The 21,943-nt window shown below is 50.3% G+C and overlaps 1 protein-coding gene across 1 annotated transcript in view; it reads left to right on the forward strand.

Moving 5' to 3' along the window:
- Positions 1 to 21,943, forward strand: part of ARSG (arylsulfatase G) — a 101,654-nt gene that overhangs the window by 43,455 nt on the left and 36,256 nt on the right. Inside the window, exons 3-5 of the mRNA XM_045888580.3 lie at positions 14,510 to 14,697; positions 17,491 to 17,538; positions 19,426 to 19,537. Coding sequence (XP_045744536.1) covers positions 14,510 to 14,697; positions 17,491 to 17,538; positions 19,426 to 19,537 — 348 coding nt within the window. The remainder of the gene's footprint in view (positions 1 to 14,509; positions 14,698 to 17,490; positions 17,539 to 19,425; positions 19,538 to 21,943) is intronic.

Raw genomic sequence — 21,943 nt, forward strand, 5'->3', positions numbered from 1 at the left:
AAAAAGGCCAGGGACTTAGTAATGAGCTAAAACTCAAAACGTTGTAAGCAGCTGGAAAAAGGGAACCCAAGGCAACTTGCATCACCATGTGGGCTAGAGGAGGGAATCACTCAAACTTTAAAAAAGAGACGGGAAAAATAGTATTTCATTGGCATCTCTTCTGGAAGAGAGTTAACTCTGAAAATAGTTGCATCATTTAAATCATTACGAGAACCCAGGGAATAACCCTGATGATACCACACTGGCTTGTCAGCTGCACACCAGAGACGGCCAGCGTTGCGTTCACCTTGTGATGAACCAACAACTGCTTCTTGGCAACTCTGGGAGTGAGCGGTGACTCCCGGCTGGTGACTGGATTCTAGCAGCGGCTTAGGGTGTCCAAACTGGTTTTTTTTTTTTTTTTTAAGATTTTATTTATTTATTTGAGAGAGAGAAAGAGCACAAGAGGGGGGAGCGGGAGAGGGAGAAGCAGACCCCCCGTCGAGCAGGGAGCCCGATGCGGGACTCGATCCCGGGACTCCAGGATCATGACCTGAGCCGAAGGCAGTCGCTTAACCAACTGAGCCACCCAGGCACCCTCCAGACTGGGTTTTGAGCGCCTGAGTGGTCATGACCTGTAGGTCTCTTGGGGGAAGTGAGCCCAGCCAGCCAAGCCCAGATCCTGGCTGATCACTTAGAGGGTCTCCTGGGCTGGCTCAGAAGTGAGGTTGACCGAACACCGTAAGCACATTCACTTGTGCGGATCGACTTGGAAGTAGGTTACCTTTGCACCTTGATTTCCTTCCATCCGACTTCAGCCCTTCTGGGCCCCCAGTCTAATCTGAGTCACGTCGATGCCACTGCTGAGTACAGGCTGTGACTTAGCCAGGAACCAAAGATCAGTATTCACCACTGGAAGGTCAGAGGCTTCCAGGGGCTTGAGTCTGTTTCTAGAAAGAGGGCCTGGGGGAAGGAATGAATTGATCTGTCAGTTCAGTCAAACACCTTGTGTGATTTCTGTTCTCAGCATTGGCTTTCTGCAAACACGCATCCATCCCGTTAGCTCTCAGAGTTTTGTCGGCTGTCCTGCTGTCTTCCGAAGGATTTTGCAGCGATCCCAAGGAAGCTGGGAGCCAGGCTGGCACTCACAATGGCAGGGGATTGTAATGAGGTCCTCCTGAGAGCTAGGGTAGAAAGAACATTCCAAGTGAGACTTACATTCATAAGAGAAAGATTCCGTCCCCACCACATAATCCCCTTCCAGCTTTATCTCCGTCCCTCCCCCTACAGTGATTCAGACTCAGGGTTGCGGGAAAAAGCCTCTTGTCCTGTGATCTTTACCGCTAACTTCGAGAAATTTGCTCAGCGTCACGGGACAGGTGATTTTACATCTTTGCCCTCGGGTAGTAGGTCCAATGGACATAAAATCATGCAATGCCAAAAAAAAAAAAAAAAAAAAAAATCATGCATTGCCCACCTACCAGCCGGGCCAAGGTGAAGCCTACACAAAAGGTTTTGCAGGGTTTAGCCTCGTGGTTCTGTTTAATAGATGGGGACTTACAGGAACACAATCGTCCAGATAATAGCCAATCTTCAAGAAAAGGAACTGAAATATTAACCGGTGAGGCCTTGGTACCAGCCTACTTCACAACTGCAAGTTCAAAATTCCTGTCCAGCGGCTATCATTCATTCTCCTTTCAAGTCTCCCGACTATAGTCATTTGGCAAGGAATCTCTGTGAAGAGCCCGTCATAGGACAAATGCTGGAAGACCCCAGCCAGCTGTGCCCTAAGAGGCTTCCAGCCAGGTGGTGAAGAAGCCAAGAAAAGCAGCTTTTATTTTTATGTATTTATTTTAAAGATCAATTTATTCATTTGAAAGAGTACAGGGAGAGGGACAGAAGAAGAGAGAGAGAGAGAATCTCAAGCAGACTCTGAGCTGAGTGCGGAGCCTGATGTGGGGCTTGATCCCATGACCCCAAGATCACAACCCTGAGATCATGAGCTAAGCTGAAACTGAGATCAGTCACCCAACCGACTGCACCACCCAGACACCCCAAGAAAAGCAGCTTTTGGTGTGCAGAATGGAAATGTGTTGTATGAACAGGAAACCCCCCGTACGTCTTGCCCCCTGCCCCAGGGCTTTACTAACCTGGATTGGATGGAACTGAATTTGAATCCTCTGGGATAGAATGAGCATGTTATTTACCCATTGGTCACAGTCAAGAATGAAAAAGGTCCATGCTGGGCTTCTTGTCTTTCGGATGATAGAACCCACCCAGAGCAGAAGCATGCTAAAGACATGGGGCTGCAGGAAGAGAGAGGCCATTTCTCCAGAGGGAAGCCAAGAGGTACTGGATAAAGGACCTCACTGTTGAGACCTGAACGATGAGTAGGAATTAGCCAGATGAAGGGGGAGGAAAGCGTGTTGTAGGCAGAGGGAAAAACAGGAGCAAAGACCCAGAAATGAAAAGTGCCCTTTCACTGGACACATATTCCTGGAGGCTCCCACTGGCACCGTCCTAGGTGCTGGGAATACATCCCTGATCCAAACAACAAGAAGCCCTCGCTCTCCCAGGGCAGCCATTCCAGGGGTTGAGTGTGGCTGGGACAGGGAATGTGAGGCTAGACTAATGGACGAGGCCCCTGGTGAAGGGTCTGTGTGCACGCTCAAGTGTTTGGACTTGGTCCTGGAGGCAGTGGGGGCTCTGAGGACTGAAGGCGTCGGCCTGCATTTGAGATGGATCACTCAGGCTTATAAGCGGTGGCCCACACTGGCGGCTGGGAGGGCAGTGGGCAGATTGCAGGAACCTCCAGGATGGCATGGCTCAGGGTTGTGTCAGTGGGGAGCTGTCCAATGTAAGAGGCGCCGAGATGCCGGTGTGTGTGTGGTGGGGGGGCACACGTCTTGTCATGTGCCTTGTGTGTGTGCTTCCTTGAGCGTGAATGTACTCATATCCACAACGAGAATGTTGGAAAGGGGGAAATTGCCAAGGATCATAGCCAGCTCAGCTGCCAGGAATCTTTTTTTTGAATAGAACGAGAGTATGAGTGGATGGATGGAAGGATGGAAGGATGGATGGATGGATGGACGGATGATGAGTAAAACACGCCAGGTTTACTCTTCACTGCCACATTTGTGTGTAGCTTGCAAAGGGCCTGCGTGTCGGTTACCTCAGTGACCCCACCTGACAACTTTCTGAGTGCCGACTTGGCGGTCTTCCCATTTAACAGAAGGCAACATGGAGGCCAAGTTGCGTTGGTGAGTCCCACTAATGTGTTTCTCCAGTCCTCACCTCCCGCTCCCATCCCTCTACACACAAAAGCCACAGCAGATAATTTTTGAAACCTATTTCCGCCTCCAAGACTTTATATTATGAATGGAGCGAAGATAGCCCTTATTCCAGGCACACAGCAATTGAGAGAGTGACCACAGAAAAGCCTATCATCTATTTTAAATTCCTCATAAATGAAGGCTGGACATGCTCAACTTCACAATGTTATGTCTCTCCAGGGCCTTTCGGGGCAGTGTTTCCAGCACCAATGTTTTCTGATTCTAATACACATAATTTATGTGATGGCAAGTTGCTTTAGTTTCTGTCTGGCTGTGGCTTAATTTGCGTTGATTTTCCTCTTAACAGGCTGCTGTAATGTCTGGCTCTCTACTTCTAGCTTGCCTTTACAATGTATTTGCAGACTTTAATTAGGACCCCTGTTGGTGAACTGGCCTGAGCCTGCCCAGATAGATTTGGGAGAAAACAAAAGGAGCTTTCCAAATAGCAAGACCATTTTATCACTTATTAATTAGTCTCAGCCGAACAGAGACAGAGGCTGGGAGAGAGGAAAGGTGACGGGCAGGTCAGTTCACTGGGCTGCATGGGGTGTTGTGAGGGTTTTTTTTGGGGGGGTGGTGTGGTGAGGGTACGGTCAGGGCTCCCCAGAGACTTGGAAATAAGGGAGAGAAGATTGTTTCTGAGCGTTAAGCTATGTGAACTTTCACACAGGTGGGGAAAGAATTGAACCCTCAAGAGCATCAGCTTGAGCGATTTGGGGCAAACAGATGAATGTATGTTTTCCAACCAAATGGGCTCTTCAAGTTTTGTTTGCTCGCCACCAGATTTTGCTGGAATGGCCCCATGTCACCAAGCTGCTGTTGCAACTCCAACCCTGTCCTCACAGAACCCACAGTCTGGGGAGGAATGCACGAAAGCTGTTCCCACGAGGGAGGTGGTGTGTGTTCAAGGAGAGCCTGTCCCCAGGATGGTCGTGAAAGACAGGCAAGCAGGGACAACATCTAGGCAATGCGTTTCGGGCTCTGCCCATGTGTACTGGTCCACTGGGGCTACTATACAATAGAAGGGGTGGCTTAAACAATAGGAATTATTTTTCACCATTCTGGAGGCTAGGAAGTCCAAGATCAGTTTGCTAGGGTGGTCGGGTTCTGCTGAGGACCCTCTTCCTGGCTGTAGATGGCCCCCTTCTCCCTGTGTGTCACATGGAGGGGGGAGAGAGAGAGATCTTTGGTCTCTTCCTCTTATAAAAACACTAATCCTATCATAGGGACTCTACCCTTGTGAACTCATCTAAAACCAATTACCTCCCAAAGCCCCCACCTGCAAATACCATCATATAGAGGTTAGGGCTTTCAGTCCCGAGTGCCAGGGAAGAAAACTGTGGTCAACAGCCCTTTGTGCAGCCCAGACCCACTGACAATGCTCGGTCCACAGAGGACAGGATTTCCCTAAGTTTAGCAAACTGAAGGATTTTTCTGTGATCCATTAGAATTCTCTTAGCATTAATTAACTCCATGCTCACCAAGGCAAACTTTGGATTCTGATTTCCCCTGTAATTCATGCCCAGGAAGAAAACTTGTTGATCCCTCTGACACTGTGGTTCCTGTCCTCATCCCTGGAGCTAGCTGGGAGACAGGCATTCCGGTGTCTCTCTTAAGCTCACGTGGTTTGTGTGGGTGTGAGTCAGGCTCTGGGGGCTGGCACCACCAGAGGTGAGTCTCGGGACCTCCCTAGCCCAAGACTAGTCACCTACCTTAGGTAGTTTCCTCTGGATTTACCTTACCAACCTCTGGATTGGCCCAGTTCCAGCCAGCCTTCTCTCAGGTGTGAAGGGAGTAGAAAGGGCATGGGATTTTGGTTGGGCGGGCCTGGGCTCAAGTTCTAATTCTGTCGTTCCCCAAATATAGGGATCTACGGTCTTGCCTACGGCACAATGACTGGACAGAGTAAGGTGCATCTGCACCCATACCAGCTGCATGGTCTTGGGAAAGCTGCTTAAACTCTCTCTGCCTCACCTCCTTTATCTGTAAAATGGGAATCCTAGGCATTTGAAATCATACATGCAGTACGATCGGGGTGGTAGTCCCTTGATAAATGGCAGCTATTTTTATTATGATAAGACAAACATAAAGTTAATGCCTATTTATACTTTAGGTCTCAGCTTACATGTGGCTTCTTTTGAGAAGTGCTTGCTTCCTCAACACGCATGTATGCACACCTTGCATGCTTCCAGAACACCCTGTGCTTACTGTTCTTGGAGCTCTTTCACACGCTGGGATTGTCCACCTCCCTTACTGAACTTTGGGCAACTTGAGGGCAGGGTTTGATGTTGTTCACTGTGACATTCTGGGCTCCTATCCTGTAACAGCCGCAGAAGCGAGAAATGAAGATGTTGGCAGAGCTGTTTTTCCTCTAGGATATTTTCCTTCCTTGCCTCTTCCAGTTTCTGGTAGCCCCAGGCATTCCTTAGCTCATGGCAGTGTCCATCCCTTGCCTTCGTCATCGTGTGACCACCTTCCCTCTGTGCGTCTCTGTGTCTTCTCGTGGCATTCTCCTCGCTGTCTCTCTCCTCTTCTTATTGGGATACTGGTCCTAGGAGGTGAAGGACTCGCCCTAACCCAGCATGACCTCACCTTAACCGGTCACATCCCCAGTGACCCTATTTCCCAATAAGGTCACATTCTGAGGGACAGGGGTTAGAACTTCAACCTCTCTTTTGGGGGGACACAGTTCAGCCCACATCAGGTAGCAGGGACTCAGAAGGTTGAAGAGTTAGGTTGAGCCAGAGCCTGGTGGGTTATGGTGGCCATGCAGGAGGAAGTCACTGAAGACTTGGGGTCAGTGGTTGGCATGACCCACTACTGGTCTGCATGCTAGCATGGGCTGAGGCGAGTGAACCTGGCATCTTGGAGGGTCACTGAAGTGATCTGGGTGAGGGACAATGGCTATATATGTCCCGGGTGGCATTGTTGGGAGTAGGAGGAGCTGAAGGAGGTGGGAATTGGCAAAGAAGGACTTGAAGATGATGTCTCAGCCCCCAGCCAGGTTTACTGGGAGGGAGGCAGACACAGGGGTCTTGGAGGGAGGATGCTGAGCTTGGTGCTGTGTGCACTGAGGCCAGGGTGACTTGTGACGTGTGTGGCAGGGTCTGTGATGCCTGGAGAGTGTGAGCAGGAGCCAGGGGCCGTGCCTCCCCCGAGTCCCAACAGTTGGTGCCCAGCACAATGCTCTCCTGCATACCTGGAATGTTCTGTCTTCCCCCATTTAGCGAGTCATGACACCAATTACCTTGACTACCATGAGTTTTTAAAAGCCTGCTCTCTACCTGGAGCTCTGCTAGGTGCTTTGTGCACATCATCCCACTGAATTCCTCAAATAAGCTGGTGAAGCGGGTGTGTTATGCCCATTTTGCAGAGGAAGATACTGAGGCCAACATGAAGTTACCTGTCTAGTCTCACACTGGAGGGAGTGGAGGCTGGGATTTAACACACCCTCGTTTGTCCACATGTTTACCCTTCCTATCACTCTGCCTCCCACAGCGCTTGCTTGATATTTCTCTTATGGGGCTTTCTCTTCTAATCCACATGTCCTAACACTTCTACTAAAGTGTGAGCTGCCCGCTGGAAAGGGCTGTGGGTTCCTCCCCGTAGCTCCCCCAGCAAACTCTGCTGTGGCTGGCTGATTTCCACTGAGGCTCCCAGGGGTTGGAGGTGACCAGCTGGGTGCCCTACCCCAAGGGCTATCTCTGTGTTGTGCTCTCAGAGGACTGCTTTTCCCTGGAATTCGGCAGAGAAGACACCCAGCTGGGGTAAGACTGCCCTGGGGCCTCCAGTTGCCCGGGGCCCCATCTGGCTGTCCCTGGGGCTGAGAGGAACCCGATCTTGGAAAGCCTGTGGCCCATTTGGCCCTTTCTGTGGGCTCCAGTGCCCGGGCTGGGCAGCAATGATGGAGGGCCTCGTGGCCACCATAATGACTTGGGCATTACTTAGATTGTGGTGAGAACCCGTGAGAGGGCTTCCAGCCAGAAATGAATGTTAGCTGAAAAGCAGTTTTTGAGATTACTTTGCCTGCCCCATGCAAATGGGGGTGGGGGGGGGGAATTGGGAGCAGGAATGGAAGTGGGGAGCAGGGTGGTCACATACAGATGGGCAGATGGTGCACTGCTCAACTCCGGACAACAGCGTGAATGTCATCCCGTGGGGTTATACAACATGGTGGCCCTGGGGAGACTATAATATGGACTATGGTAGTAGTCTGGGTGCAAGATGGTAGTAGCTTGGACTAGGATGTTAGCAGGTGGATGGAGAGGAATGGAGAGATTCTGCATATATTTGAAAGTGGAGTCTTTCAGGAGTGTGCTAATAGTTTGGCTGTGGAGGGGGAGGGAAAGAGAGGAATCAAGATGACTCCTTTGGACTGAGTAACCGAGTGAGAGGCGGTACTATTTCCTGAGATAGGGAAGACTGGAAGGGGAGGAGCGGGTGTGCAGAACCAGCTAAACTTGCAGAGACTGGCAGAGGAAACAACACATACCACATGGGAGCGATGTCTGGGGCCCAAGACCGGTGGGCCTCTACCTTCTTGCTCTGGGAAGCCCGGTGGGCTGAGGGACGACTGGGGTCCTAGACTGAACTGATGTGGCTGGGCAGGGCCGGCTCTATGGGCGTGTGCCCTGTGCTGGCACACAAGGCCCCGTGCTTTAGGAGGGCCCTGCTCTTGGTTTAAAGCTCCGTCATTGCCATCTTGAAGTGCTTAGTAAATTCTGAGCAAGGGCTCCCTTGTTTTCTTTTGCACAGGGCCCTGCAAATTGTGCAGCTGGTTCTGTTATAGTAAATAGAGGACACCAACAAGCCTGGGCCGGCCCACACAGAGCTTACAGAACGGATGAATCCAGGGTTAACAGATGCTCACACCTGCTATGGATGTAAAGTGCCTGGGTTGTAGTAAGTGCTTGATAAGCAGGAGCTGTGAGTGATAAGAACTATTACAAGGGACAGATATTTAGGAGTGGGAGCTGGGAGGGTCATGAGCTTCAATCTCGGGAGGAAGAGAACAGAAAAGGCCTGGCGGAGATGAGTGTTTGTCTTGGGAGCAACAGTGTGATCTGCAAGGTGGACCTTGGCTTGGAATTTGAAGAGTGGGAGTTGCTGGCTGCCTACACCGTCCAGGACCCTTGGGGCCCCAGGATGTCTGGCAGGTAGGGATGCTTTGGAGAAGCCCGTGCCTGGGAAATGGGCACATAGGGATTGGGGGAGGGAAAGCCGCAATGCGTCATCAGCCCCACAGGACTGAGGGTCAGGAAGGAATGTTGGGGGCAAGTGGGAAGCCAGAGTCCCTGGGCTCCCTGAGGCCTGCAGAGGGGCCTCCCTCAGTACCTTTGTAGCCATCTTCGGGGTAAGTTCTGTGGAGGGGAGGCTGTGGGGAACCCGCTGGTGTGGGCTGAGGATGTCTGGAGCCGAGGAAGCCCAGTGCAGAACTCGTCTTTCGGGAAACATGAATTCCCAGAAGCATGGCTTGCTCAAGAGATGCCAAAGCCGGTGAGTGTGGCCTCTTGTTTTCAGGCAGGACTCCACAGAGCCCAGATGTTCAGGTGTCTGGTTTTTCTCTTGAAGGTTTTCAGGACTGGAGGCTCTGGGGCCAAACCTGGATTGATCGTATCAGTGTTTTGTCATGTTATTTCAAGGAGCTTTTCTGATGCGTGGTTACATGGCATGCACAGGGGATTTGGAATTGGATGGGCCTGAATTTAAAAGGCTGCCCGTGGAAACCTAGCTGTGCTGTGTAAGGCTGGGGGCCGGCACGGAGCAGAATGCCTGCGGAACAAGGCATTGGACCGTGTCCGGCCGTGGGTGCCGCTGCCTCAGTCTCCCCATCTATACCAGCGGTGCTTACAACAGCGCATCCTGGGGCTGCTGTGTTAAATGCATTAACCCTCGTAAAGGGCCGTGCCCAAAGTTCGTGCTAAGTAAGTGGGTGTAACCGTTCCTAGGAAAGTAGAAATGACCGTAAGGCTTTTGTTCAGAAACTAGACTGTAAGGTCACTGAGGACGGGGGCTGTTTCTGTCCTTCCTCAGCATCTGTCACAGATCTGCCCCTGCTTGCTGCTTTATCATTAGTTTGGGACTAAACTGAATGAAATGACAGATCACCACCCGAGTTATAAATGAGTATTTTCCCATCTGAAGAACTGCAAACCTGACACCTAGCTTCGTGGGTCTCTTCAGCCAGAATCTGGCATTTTCCTCTTAGTCTGTAAGATTTGGATTGTTATTTTAATTGAAGTGAAATTCTCATGACATAAAATTAACCATTTTATTTTTTTTTAAGATTTTATTTATTTATTTGAGAGACAGAGAGAGGGGGAGAGAGAGAGAGTGAGAGCGCATGAGCGGGGGGAGGGGGAGAGAGAGGCAGCAGACTCCCTGCTGAGCAGGGAGCCTGATCCTTTGATGCAGGGCTTGACCCCAGGACGCTGAGATCATGACCTGAGCCGAAGGCGAACGCTCAACCGACTGAGCCACCCAGGTGCCCCCCGATTAACCATTTTAAAGTGAACAACTCAGTGATATTTACAACTACTATCCTTATCCAGTTTCAAAATATTTTCATCATCCTAAAAGGAAACCCCCTACCCACAAAGCATATTCTCTCTGTGCCCCTCCTCCCTCCAGCCTCTGTTTTCCATCCCTGTGGATTTACTGACTTGGGGCATTTCATATAAAGGGAACTGTACAATAGATGGCCTTTTGTGATGGGCTTCTTCCACTCATGTCATATTTTCAGGGTTCATCCATGTTGTAGCAACTGTCATTGCTTGGTTCCCTTTCATGGATAAATTACATTCCAGCGCACGGATGAATAGTATCCCAATGCGTGGATGGGCCACATTTTGTCTGTCCACTGGCCCGCGGATAGCCAACTGTGCCCCCTCCACCTTTCAGCCACGGGGCAGAGTGCAGCCATGACTATGAACGTGGCAGTACGTGTCTGAGTACCTGATTCCACTTCTTGTGGGGGATCCCAGTCCTGGTGGTGGAATTGCTGGGTCACATGGTCATTCGTTTGTAAGATGTTAAAAGGTTTTCGTTATAATCCCTAGGCTTGAGAGAGAAAGGGGCACCTGGGTGGCTCAGTTGGTTAAACATCTGTCTTCGGCTCAGATCATGATCCCGGGGTCCTGGGATCGAGCCCCGAATCGGGCTCCCTGCTCAGCAGGGAGTCTGCTTCTCCCTCTCCCACTCCCCCTGCTTGTGTGCTTTCTCTCTCTGACAAGCAAAAAAATAAAATCTTTTAAAAAAGAGAGAGAAAGGGAAAGGAACAAGAGAGGAGGAAACCACTGTGTTGCTGACACGCATTGCAGTCCTGACTGCCCTCCAGGGCCGTCACCCCTGCAAATGCCAAGGTCAGTGTGAAGGGCAGGGTGTTCAGGGCCCTCCCTGTCCACTGTGAGCAGACTGAGGGGAGCTCCCCAGGGCGTCTCGGAGGGGTGTGGAAACATTACAGACTCCTGGGGCTTTCTTTAGTCCAGTTGGACCTGGCAGCCAGCAGGAGAGAGGCTGCAGGTGGAGTCCCTTTTAAACACGTCTTCTGCAAGAAATATGTGCTCAGAGAAGCAGGGATTTGTATGCATTTCCCCCTTTTCTTGCCCCAGGCTGGCCTCTGTGAGAGCACAGAAAACAAGGAAATGTCCCCAGGCTGCCCTAAGTTTCCCGAGCAAGCACGGCCCTGGGCAGGCTCGCCTGGGCAAGTGGCCAGTCTCGGTCTAGAGCTACTTTCAGTCAGTTTGGGGGCCACCACCATCCAGGTGTGGGGTTATGGCGGAGATCTGAGGCCCTAATGCAGGGGGCAGGTGGTGAGCCAGGCTCTACAGTGTGTGGGAAGGGAGTGTTTAAACAGGCCCTGCTCTCTGTGACCTCATCCCCTTGCTTTCCCATGGGTCCCCTGATGTCCTATCTCTTCACATCGTGACGCTTCACATTGTGACGCTTCACATTGTGACGCTTATGCTTGCAACCTCCGTGCCTGCACGTAATCTTAGAACTTTTGGTGAATGTGCTCAGTGAGCCCCCTGCCCCCTCATCACACTTCCCAATAATACTTATTTTGAGGTTTGGTTACATTTTCAATGAAGTTGCTGGGAAGGACAGACCTCTCCTCCTCTCCCCATCCTCTCCCCATCCTCTCCCCATCCTCTCCCCATCCTCTCCCCTCCCTTCCCCCTGTATTTATAGAGTCCTGTTTTAGGAGCTGGAGATAAGCAACGAGCAGCGAGCAACAAGCAATGAGCAACGTAGGCCAAGCCTTCCTCCTCCTCACAGGGAGCTTGCATGGAGGGAGGATGGCCCAGAATGAAAGGACACAAAAACATACCAGATAATTGGGGTTGGGGTCAGTGCTATCAAGTACACCCCAGGGTGCCTGATTAGAGGACAGCAGAGGCCCCCTTGCAGGAAAACCAAAGGGGGAGGAAAGGCCATGCGAAGATCTGGGAGAGTGTGCCAGGGGGAAGCTGACCTTGGGAAGGAGCGGGCATTTTGCAGACCCGGACGAAGACTGTGTGCTGGTGCCCGCGGTGGGGAGGGAAGGAGAGGCCCAAAAGATGGGCCATGGGGGAGTGGAGCAGGCAATCATTTCATTCATTAAGCAGTGGTCAGAGGGGGCACTTTAAGGCCCACCTTCGGTTGCTGGGTGAGGATGGGTCAGATTTGGAGAGGAGGGGAGAGGTGGGGAGAGGAGGGGAGAGGCACCGAGCCCTTCTTGGCTCTGCTGACCTGGTGTCTGTAGGCCAGTCCCTTACCCCATCGGACCTTGGGCTTCGCTCTGCCCAGGGTGGCGGCTCAGCAGGGGGACCCGGCTCCAGGCACCCTGGACACGTGTGGTTCTGACACGCCAAGCTGTATGTTAAGCTGCCCCTCCCTACCTTCCCTACCCTCCCGCTCAGGCTGGCCACCCACCCTGCCACTGCCCTGCTCATTCTAGACTCCGGGTTGTCATCCTTTTGAAACTTATACTATTAAACATTAATTATTAACCTTTAATATTAAAAAATCTCAAACATAAAAGAAAGTGAAGAGTCAAACATCAGTATACTCCACCATTGTTAACATTTTGCCATTTTTGTTTGTATTTGTACTATCTGTAAATAAGGTGGTGTTTTTCCTGAGTCATTTGAAGAGTGCAGACATGCTCTTTTATTATAAACACCATAGCATGTAGCTCTTGAGAATAAAACCATTCTTAATGTAATAACTTCCTTAATGTAATAAAAATATATTCCTAATGTAATAAAAATGTGGTATACATAGACAACAGAAGATGATTCATCTGTAAAAAAGAAGGAAATCCTGCCATTTGTGACAACATGGGTGTGGACAGTATGCTAGGTAAAGGGAATCAGACAGAGAAAGGCAAATATTATATGATCTCATGTAAATGTGGAATCTAAAAAAACCAAACTCACAGATGCAGAGAATGGATTGGCAGTTGCCAGGAGTGGGGCTGGGGTGTGGTGGGGAAATGAGTGAAGGGGGTCAAAAGGTACAAACTCCTTGTCATGAGATAAGTGGGCTCTATGCATGTGATACACAGCATGGTGACTAGTTAACCATACTGTATTGTATGTTTGGAAGTTGCTAAGAGAGGAGATCTTAAAATCCTCATCACAAGAAAGAAAAATCATAGTTATGGGAAGTGATAGTAATTCATCAAACTTATTGTGGTGATCATTTCCCAATATATACATGTATCAAATCATTATGTTGTATAACCTTCAGTGAATACAATGTATATGCCAATACAAGTGGAAGAAAAAGAAAAGAACAAAAACATTCTTCTACATGGCCATAATCAAGAAAATGGACAATGATCACCCAATGTCATCTTATATCCAGTCCATATTAAATTTCCCTAATTAGCCCCCAATTGTGCTGTTAGCATGTTTGAACTGGGATTCAGCCAAGGATCATGTATTACATTTGGTTTGTCTCTTTAATGTCCTTTAGTATAGAATATCCCCCCTCTATCCCATTTTTCCCTCGGATATTGACTTTTTGAAGAACTACACCAGTTGTCGCAGGATGTGTAGAATGGTTTGTTAGATTATTTCCTTGTGGTGTCATTTAATTTGTTCTTCTATTAGCTACATTTCCTATAATCTGGAAATTAGGTCCAGAGGTCTGATTAGATTCAGGTTAAATGTTCTTGACAAGAATCCTCGATGAGATCAACTTCGTATCATCCTATCAGGAGACACACAAGGTCAGTTGCCCCATTTATATTAGTCACATGAAGTTTAATCACATTCCTGATGGTAGGAAAATGGCTAGACTTCTTTTATAGTTCTCCAGTGTCCAAAAAAAGATTGAGCATCCCGTCATGTGTAATAGTTATAGCCGGTTCTTGTTACTGGCAGTAGTTACTCTGTAAAGTCATGGAGAACACTGAATTACAGAATACTGAACCTTGTTCCTAGGGGATCGACAGAGTTCAGTTCCTGCAAGCCTCTGGTTATGTTTTTGTCAACAGATCAGCACAGAACCTTGTTTTATGTGTGTTTCTGTTTAAAAACATCTTATTTAATATAGTTTTTGATTTATTAACATTGAGCTCATGGCCAACAGCCCTGTAACTCATTCCTGAATGAAGCTTATCTAGCACTTGTATTTTCTCCATAAGGCACATCACATCTCTACTAGGCTGAAGTAGCCAGCCCTCAGCCCTATGTGTGCAGGCCATTTTAAACATCAAAATCACCAACAGAAAGCACAAAAATGTAAAAAACTATAGCATTCAGTAGACTGCAGAAAGGAAGACATTTGCTTGCTGTATGAGAGCCAAAACAAGAAGGTCACCTTTGTCAACCTCAGCTAGGGTTGTGCATATGGGGAAACACAAAGTTTTAGAACATCTTGGAATGTCCATGAGTGACCGCTTCAAAGCCACGAGTGTTGATTTTGGAGATACAGTTGGGTTTCAGTGAGTCGATGAATTCGAGATATGGAATCTTTGGATGAAGAGGATCCACTAAATACACCAGATCAAACCAATCTGAATGAGCTGTGTGACCCTGAATTAGTTGCATTACCTCTCTGAGCTTCATTTTCCTAACCTGTCCCTTCAAGGGGTGGTCTTTGAGCTTTTTCCAGCACCGGCATCCTGGGAACTGGGTAGGAATTGAACTTTTCTCTTGGTTTGGCTGTCTGTGGATGGAAGGAGCCCAATCCCTTTTCTTTCTGTGCAGGTTTGTGGATTTCCACGCAGCTTCCTCCACCTGCTCGCCCTCTCGGGCCTCCCTGCTCACGGGCCGGCTTGGCCTTCGCAACGGAGTCACGCACAACTTTGCGGTCACCTCTGTGGGGGGTCTGCCGCTCAACGAGACCACCTTGGCGGAGGTGCTGCAGCAAGCTGGCTACGTCACTGGCATGATAGGTAACACTGGAGCCCCGCAGCCGGGGACCCCCACCTCCCACAGCACTTCCGGCGGTGCCTGCCTTGTGTTTGCGTAGCCCCAGCATGCTGCCACCTCTTCTGCTCCCGTCTGCTCTTTGTTTATTTCTTGCTGTATAAGGTCGCAGAGCTTTGAGCTCTAAGTCCCTGAAAAGACCTAACAGGGAACTAAACCATATATGGAGCTATTTTCCTCCCGTTGTAATAAGCTGAGAGGTGAGTGATTGCTTGCATTGGCTCGGCGGCTCCCGGAAACCGTTTCTATTTTTCTGCTCCGCTGGCCGTAGTACCTTAGCTTTTGTCCTCATGCTCGTTGCTTCTTGGTTGCAAGAGAGCGGCTTCAGTCCCATTCACCATAATTCGGCTTCGAGGGAGGAAAAACAGGAGACGGGGTGCGGGCCTCATCTGTTCGCATCGACCGGGAAAACAAATCGTCTCTCGGACACGCCCACCCCTCGGCGCGGAAATGCACTTACCTCTTATTGGTGGGTTTGCGTGGCCCCGCCCCGCCGCAAGGGAGGCTGGGAGACTGGGCTCCGGACTCGGGTTGGGGCCCTGGTCTCCGATCCCGGAACAAAACCAGGCTTCTGTTGGCCGGGTAAGTGCGGGCAGGGGCGCAGGGTAGGCACGCAGCTTCTTTTCCTTTTATTTCCGTAGGCACCTCTTACTCAGTATTTCCTACCTGCCTGGCCCTGGGCTAAGTGTTTATTTGCATCGGGGTCCGGAGGTGCCTTCTGAGGGGATGATCTCCCCCATTATGTGTGTGGGGAAGCCGAGTTCCCGCCAGGGGAGGGGACAGGTTCAGTGCTGCCCACCCCGGAGCGGGTGCGTCCAGACCGGTGTGACTGCCCAGCCTCGCTCCGACGCTTTGCTCCACTGCTGGTCCTCCCCGCAGAGGCCAAGGCAACGCGCAGTGCCAACAGGGCCCTCGGGCTGCCGGTGCTTGTTACTCTGACTTCCCAAGAGCTGGGTCCAGTGGGACTCCTGCCTCCCTCCACCGCGGTCCGTGAAGTGGCGAGGGAGGGTGTTATTGGTGCCTGGAGGCTCCAGCTTCGGGTGTTGGCCGCGCCTCCCCCTCTGGGTCAAGGAGCCCCACATGCTTTTACAGCCGGTCAATCTGGAGCGTGGCATTCATTGTCCCAGGAGGGCAAGCCCCAGTGGGAGGAGGTCCAGGTTAGGATCCTGTCTTTTCATTCCCTTTCTGCCCGTACCCCAAGGTATATTCACTGTGAAGCCCCCCACGGTGGGCTGCGTACGCTTAGTGGCCCCATCACTTGCATCCGAGTCATGCTCACAGCTGGGAAGGGTTTGGCCCCTAGGGCTCTCTGACTCTCAAGTTTCATGAGGCAGCAGGGGGCTGGGTTCTTCCTGAGCTGAGCTGGATCTCCCTTGCCCTTCCCTCTTCATGCCTTTGAACTCCAAGTGAGCCACTGATTATATATTAACTGTTCAGCTGCCCCCCTTTCCCCTCACTGTGCATTGCATGTTAGAGGATGTCTAACCACATCCATGTGTTGACATCACGAACTTCCTATAAGCATGCTTACGGGAAAAATAAAAACCCCACCAAGGAATATCAAGCCCCTTTGCCCCCACCCACACTTCGCTTCTAACATTGGTCTACCGTCATGGGTTTTTTCACCGTCATACGTACCACCTGGTCCTCCTTTGAACCCCTTTCCTATTATTTTATATTTCTATGTAATACATTTTACATATTTGCAATACTTTTAATAATTTTAGAAATAACTTAAACACTTTAATATAATTTTGGATTTCCATGTAATGCTTAATCCAAGCATTCCACATAGTGCCTAATCCATTTCCCTCTGCTTTATATTACATTTTTTCGCAAAGCTACAGAGCAGTTGCAGAAGGGGAATAATAGACGCTCATCTGCCCTTTCCCTGGATTCCCTGATTATTACCTTTTCCTACATGCGTTTGTCTCTAAAAGATAGTTTGGTAGTATTTTGTCAGGGCCATGTAAATAATTTACTTAGCCATCCTCCCACAGTTGCCCGTTTATTTCTTTCCCTTACGTGCTCTTCAGTGCTGGCACTGTTTAGATCTTTGGACCACATTCTTTTCTCTGCCCCTTGCCTCGTGGGTGGTTTCCCTGGGGTCTTTACTCCTCAGAGCGGAATTAGCAGGTCTGAGAGTTCAAACATGGTCAGAGCTTCCGCCACACATCACCCAGTCATTCTCCCCCACCAAACATATGTGCAGAGCGAGAAGCAGCCGTGCACGTCCAGGCGAGCATCTCTGCACCGGAACAGCCCCGGGAAGGGGGAGGTGGTCTTGCATCCAGCCTCCGTGGGCTGCTGAGCATGGCCAGGGAGGAAGATGATGAAACCAGGAGGGAACCAAGGCTATCTGGGGCCCTTGCTGGTCGTCCGGGCCCCTGCAGGGCACGGGAGGGTGGCGCAGGTGCAGTGGGCAGCGCAGGGTTGCTGTGGGCACTGAACCCTCTTTGAGGGGCAGAAGCTCAGCCTGCTGGCGTCTCTGGGCCCCCAGTAAAGGCTTGCCTTCCTTTTCTCTGTGTGCTTTCCTGCGTAGGTCCTGAGTCATCTTTGCTTGCTTTCTGTGTCCCCGTGAACTCCCTCTCAGTCCCAGAGAGCGAGGCTTGACTTTCACACAGCATTTGCAGCCTCTCTTTGCTTGTCCTCTGTAGAGGGCAACAAGGGTGGAGGACTGCGTATGTGCTCAGCTCCCCAGAGGCACTGGGAGACCCCACGGGGATTCCTCTGAAAGTCTCTCTCTTGCTTTCCTACAGGCAAATGGCATCTCGGACACCATGGCTCTTATCACCCCAACTTCCGTGGTAAGAATTCTTTGGGGAACTTATTACCTGGGAAACAGAAAGTAAAGATCTTGGTGTAAAAGGATTCCACTAGTGCTCAAGCCATCCTGCTTCTGGGGGACACCCCTCCTGAATTAGGACATCTTCATTCACAGGGTCACTTAGGTGTATTTGGGGGACCTAGGGCTCCCGTGGGTCTCACATTCTTCTCTCCTGGCGTCTTTCCTGCCCCCACCCCCCCGCCCGCCTTGGTGCCTGCTAGCCCTTTTGGCTTTCTCATCATGAGCCCATCGGTGTCCACATCTCAGGAAACATTCGGCCCCTGGGGGGTCCAGACATGTCCAGTGTGGTAAGAAGTAAAAATTGTCCAATGGGTTCATGGAAGGAGGCCATAAACCCAAACAGGAGATGCTCCCTCTTGCCTTCTTCCTGCAGCTGTTCACTGCCTCAGACTTTTGACTCTCTGACCTTGGGGAATAGGCCAAGATCAAGCTGCCTGAGCCAATTATCTGAAAATCAGTTTGCTGATTGGTACATTCTCTGAATGTCCAATTCACCGAATTATTGATGGCTTTCCAAAGTTGTGGTTTTTGCTTCCGCTATTCACCGACCTGCCTCTTCCATTTCAGATGGGAACCCACAGACTTTCTCTTGAAAGTGATTTATCATTATCTCAGCTGCTCAGGCTTCTCCCCAGTCCCTCCCTGGCGCTTGCATCCCAGCTGCTTCTGCTATCTTACAAGCAAACGGGTGGCCTTTTCCTTAAAGGTGGTTCTCTGACTATTCTGTAGACTTCTCTGCCTCCCCACTCTGCCCCATTATCTCCCTCTAGCTCCATGGAAAGAGGCCGCAGTGCTGTCTCCTAGACATGGGGGAACGTAAGCGGCTGAAGATATTTGCATTTGGGGAACGGTTTCTAGAGAATCAGCCTGCAACCAGCCTTCAGCCTCGGGCTCCTATCGGCCAACACCCTGTCCTACTCCTTCCTCCTCTCTGGTGCTCCTTCCTCCCCCTCTCTTCCCTTGTGCCCTGTTTCTCAGTTGGGCTTCCCTGGCATCTTGCACATGTGCTTTGTGAAGAGTGGCAGGTGAAGGAAGTGAAGACCTGGCTATTCCACTAAAAATGACCACAGAACATACTTTTCCCACCGGGTGTTGTTTTCTCTTGACAAATGAGGAGGTTGAACTAGATTGGGGGTGTTGACACCTTGAGTGCGTATTTCTGGAGTCCTGTGCTGGTGTGGGGGATGGATCCTGACACTGGATCCTGCTCAGCAGGAAGTGGTGCCATTTTTGATTTGTGGTGTCTGCCATTGGGCCTGAGAAGAGAGAGCACCTGCCATACATTTGTGTCCCTGGACCAGATGGTCTCAAAAAGCCTGCTGGCTTGGGCATTCTGAGGTTTCTTGATTCCTATCTCCGAGTTCATTCGTATCCCCTCCTGCTTCTTGTACCCTTTCTGTGGTGCACTGTCCTGGTACTCCATTACCCTCATCTAGACCTCTTATAGTTTAATCTATATATCTTACTTCCCCTTCAGGCCCTTGAGGGCAGTCTATTTTATTCCTTCCAGTGCCATGCATGTACTTGATTTTCACCACCTACTTACTGAATGTGTTCATAAGTGCCCTGGGGATGGTACGTGTGTGATACTTCTCTCCATTTCCTCCCACTCTGGGTTAACTCTAATCCCAAGATGTTTTGCAAATCTAGTCTTACAGCCAGAACCCAGCAAAGTGTTTTCTTTGCATACTACAAAGGGATATTAATCAAATCCTCTTTTAATTACATACTCCATAGCACTGCAGTATTAAATCATGGAAAATTAAATTTTTGTCCTGGGTGTAAGAATGCAGGCTCATAGAAGAGAAGCCAAGTGGGGGGTGCTCACCGGTTGCTTCCCTTCCAGGTTTTGATTACTACTTTGGAATCCCATACAGCCATGATATGGGCTGCACGGATACCCCGGGCTACAACCACCCTCCTTGTCCAGCGTGTCCACGGGCCGATAGACCGGCAAGGTAATCCCATCCAAGCAACTGGCAGTGGGCTCCAGAGCAAAGTGAGGTCCCAAGGGTGTAGTCCTTTAGGAGTAAATGAGGAAGGCCACAGGAGACAGCTAAGCCCGTAAAAAAGAGTATGTTTAGTGCAAATTTGAATGCATTATTTGCATGCAGTATAAGAAAACTTTTAGCAAAGGTGAGGTCAACAAAATTATTTTATTGTTTAGCTCACCTGGGAAGAGCCTTGTGCTGCCTTGGACTTACCCAGGTGGGGCCTCGCGCCACCTCTGCCTGCTGCCTTCGCTGCTGGGCCACTCGCCTGGCCTAGACACTGGACATAAGCGGGGTAGAGAGAGGGAGAAAACACAAAGGGCTCCTTACAAGCTTCGTCACCCTCCTCCCCTGGCAAAGAAGCCAGCATTCCGGCTTCGAAATGCCATGCCGTCACTCCACAGGGTGCTTTAAAATCCTGTTCCCTGAAATGGGGAGATGCTCAGGACATACTAATATGTGAAAAAGGCAGGAAACAAGTCATCAGCAATGTGCTCTTAGCTACCTCTGTATCCACATCTTCACAGCCCTACTGAGCGGGACTCAAAGGAAATAAGCCCAAGTGCTAACGGTGGTGCATTCCCTCAGGTTGCGGGACTAAGGGGTTTTCATTTCTTCTTTCTTTCTCCTTGTATTTTCCAAATATTCTGCAGTGAGCATGCAGTGCCTTTATTATCAGAAAAAGGTGCTAAACTTTATTCAGGCAATAAAGCAACGCAGACCAGGTGCTCTGGTTGCTCAGCCCGAGCACTGTGGTTATTTGTAAGGTTACAGGTGTCGGAGCCACGGGGGAAGGCAAGTCTCCGCTGGCTCATTAATAACACAATAGTCAATATAATAATGGCCACGTATTGAGAATTGTTACAGTCTAGGCACTCTCCGTGCTTATTTGCAATCCACATGACCATTGTGTGAGGCAGGTATTTATCCTGATTTTAGAAGTGAGGAACCTGTAAAGGTACAGGAAGGGACCCGCTTGCCCAGGTCACCCTGCAGCTGTAAGAGGTAGCGGTGGTGATCCCAGTCGGGGTCCCTCTGAGTCCAGAGCCCACGTGCTACTCAGACTGTGGTCGCTGGCCCAGTATCGTGGTTATCACCTGCGTGCTTGTTAGAAAAGCAGAATTTCGGGGTGCCTGGGTGGCTCAGTCATTCAGCATCTGCCTTCAGCTCAGGTCATGATCCCAGGTTCCTGGGATCGAGCCCCACATTGGGCTCCCTGCTCGGCGGGAAGCCTGCTTCTCCTTCTCCCACTCCCCCTGCTTGTGTTCCCTCTCTCACTGTGTCTCTCTCTGTCAAATAAATAAATAAAATCTTAAAAAAAAAAAAAAGAAAAGCAGAATTTCAGACCCCCGCTACCCCAGGCCCCAGGTCTGGGTCTGCGTTTTCACCGGCTGCGCAGGGGATTCGCATACACGTGGCAGCGGGAGAAGTGAAGCTATAGCTCGTCTCGCTGCCCTCCCTACCAGCTACAGCCCGTGGGCCACGGCTGTGGGCACGCCTGGCCATATCGTGGCCTGCCATATGTCAGCCAGGCCCCTTTAAATCCATGCTAAATCAAAGAGAAAAAAAAAGGGTCGGTTTAGTAGGGGTGGGGGAAGGGGAGAGATTGTAGGTGATGGTGGAGTTGCCCCAAAGTCATAACAACCTGAAAAACTTGACACGGACGGTGAGGTTAGCATTGTGATGCCTAGTACAGTGATAATCCTTTTTCCCTTTTCCAAAAATTGTGGCCCTTGATTATTTACCCTGGTCTGACCTTGTCTCCTAAGCTTTTGGAAGGGGAGTGTATGCATCTAGGTGTGATGGGGGATTTTCTTCTCTTTCCAGTCCTTCCCTGCCCCACGAGGACAGTTTCCCGCCCTGAGATACCTCCCATCCCCCCATCCCCCCATTCCCCCCCGCCCCCACCCACCATGGTTCTCAGCTTCTGCTCTGTGGCGGCCAGGGTGGAGGGCTAAGTGTTGATGGAGTGCTCGTATGCTGGGCAGCGTGCAGAGCGCTAATGCTCACTGTCTTCTTTTGTCCTTCCAGGACCTCATCAGAGGGCAGGGGCATGCTTCAGATAAGGAGAGTTGGGGCTCTGAGAACTTAGGTAACTCACCCATGGGTCACGGCCAGAGTCATTACTCAGCCACTCATGTGGGGGCCTTCACGGGTCAGGTTCATCTCCAGCTCTAAGACCGTGGACTGAGTTTGTTTTTTTCCAGGAGATATAACTGGTCTGACTCCCACTTTTTCCAGTGGCTAAAGCTTATCCAAATTCCCCGAACATGGTTTGAAATGTTTGAACTGTCCCCAGCCACCTGGGTTATGGTCAGACGTCAGGTCACGTGAAGTCTAGGTGGTTGACCTAGGAAAGCACCAAGCATTGTG

The sequence above is a fragment of the Mirounga angustirostris genome, unplaced genomic scaffold (assembly GCF_029215605.1).
Source record: "Mirounga angustirostris isolate CCGP_5_RB_7025 unplaced genomic scaffold, mMirAng1.0.hap1 SCAF_17, whole genome shotgun sequence".
NCBI lineage: Eukaryota > Metazoa > Chordata > Mammalia > Carnivora > Phocidae > Mirounga > Mirounga angustirostris.